We start from the raw sequence: 1,645 nt of genomic DNA on the forward strand, positions 1-1,645 counted from the left end.
ACTCGTTCTTGGATTTTGATAACCAGATGACAAATCGAACGCCTTCCACAGCAATTTATGTTGTTCAAGGATGACAATTTTCTTTCTTTAGCAATCATGGAAAATTCGTCCAATTCATTTTTCTGTCAGGATTTGCCGTGCTAGCTGAAGAAATTTCCTATCCTCGTGACAACATAAACTGTCATGAAAAACGTTCGATTGGACATACACTCCAAGCATACAACAACACAATAACATTTTCGTTCTTTATTAGCTTACATCTTTGCACACACCAATGATCAGTATCTCTGCTTTTCTTGCTGATCAGCACTTCAGCAGTTAGTGTGACCATATACAGATATACTTGAGAGCTGAATTGTCCGTGTGCATGCACGAGATGTCTGGTCACCACTAGGTCTCTTTGCCTTGGCCACACGTTGTACATAATCCACATATTATTGTTCCTTTTCTTCTGTAATCTCAATTAACATAACCATACAAATAGAACGATATCGTAAAGAAACACACATAATGAATGTTTAGTTAAGGAACAAATGAATCAAACCACCAGATGTATGTCAATCTAGAATTGAGCTTGGATATGGTCTACGATGTTCTTGTCCACCTGGAAGGCTTTGGCCAGGATATCATCTGAGATGGTTTGCTTGGATCCAAAAACCGCATTGGCTATGGTGATCACTCCAGGGTTCTTGCTGCTCAGCGCCGCAATGGCTATCACTTCGTTGTTTCCGATGTTGAACTGAAAGTGAATCAGCCCTTGCGGAAACACAAACACATCCCCTTTGTTCAAAACTTTTGAGAACAACTTGTTCTCAGGGTTCGAAGTCACGAAACCAACATAGAGTGAGCCTTCCAACACTGTCAGGATCTCGGTTGCACGAGGGTGAAGGTGCGGTGGGTTTTGACCATAGGGTGCATAATCAACACGCGCCAATGAGACACCCAGAGTGTTCAACCCGGCAATCTGTGCCACGTTAACTGCAGTCACAACGGAGCCTTGCTTGTTGCTCGTGTTCCCGACCATGTGGAGGCCAGAGAAGTAGAAGTCCTCTACCACTGCGGTCTTTGGGTCTTTGCATGCGAATCCATTGACAAAAACTGCACATATACATATACAGATTTCGAGCAATTAACAACTATGCATTGGCACTAATAAGTAACTAGGAACATTTCACTGCACGTATGAATGTGTAATTGTACATACCTTGAGATGTCTTGTCAGCGACGCAGAAATCCTGAAGCTGGCCCGGGTCAGAGGCAAGAGCATGAGAAGCTGACAAAGCCAACAGGGCAAGGAGGAAAAACTTTGAAGCCATTTGGATGCGAACGTTGATTCTCACTAAATCAAGTGTGTTTGATCAGGTAGAGAAGAGAGAAGAACTGCTTGCGCTCGGGCTGCACAGTGATGCTTCAAAGGGTTGGAGGAGACCAGTATATATAGGGACATGGAGGAAGATCTTTTGTGTTTGTTTTGTTGGTGCGCATGTGGAAGGAAATGGTCTTCACTAGCTTTCTAATTCCCAAGTCTAAAGCGTGTTCCTGGCCGGCCTTCCTGTGACGGCCAACTAATAGATCTCACCCTCTCTTTTAATTTCTCTGTATGGTTTGAACAGGTCATATTCGTAGCTTGTACTAGCTCTCTTGT

The 1,645-nt window shown here is 43.4% G+C and overlaps 1 protein-coding gene across 1 annotated transcript; it reads right to left on the minus strand.

Moving 5' to 3' along the window:
• Positions 1 to 562: 562 nt before the first annotated feature.
• Positions 563 to 1,316, minus strand: LOC123164370 (putative germin-like protein 2-1). Its single transcript, XM_044581813.1, has 2 exons — positions 1,205 to 1,316; positions 563 to 1,098 (listed from the first exon to the last, which is right to left on the minus strand). Exons 1-2 carry the CDS (start codon positions 1,314 to 1,316, stop codon positions 563 to 565), a joined length of 648 nt encoding a protein of 215 aa, XP_044437748.1.
• Positions 1,317 to 1,645: the final 329 nt, after the last annotated feature.

Source organism: Triticum aestivum, chromosome 1D, assembly GCF_018294505.1.
Source record: "Triticum aestivum cultivar Chinese Spring chromosome 1D, IWGSC CS RefSeq v2.1, whole genome shotgun sequence".
NCBI classification, from domain to species: domain Eukaryota; kingdom Viridiplantae; phylum Streptophyta; class Magnoliopsida; order Poales; family Poaceae; genus Triticum; species Triticum aestivum.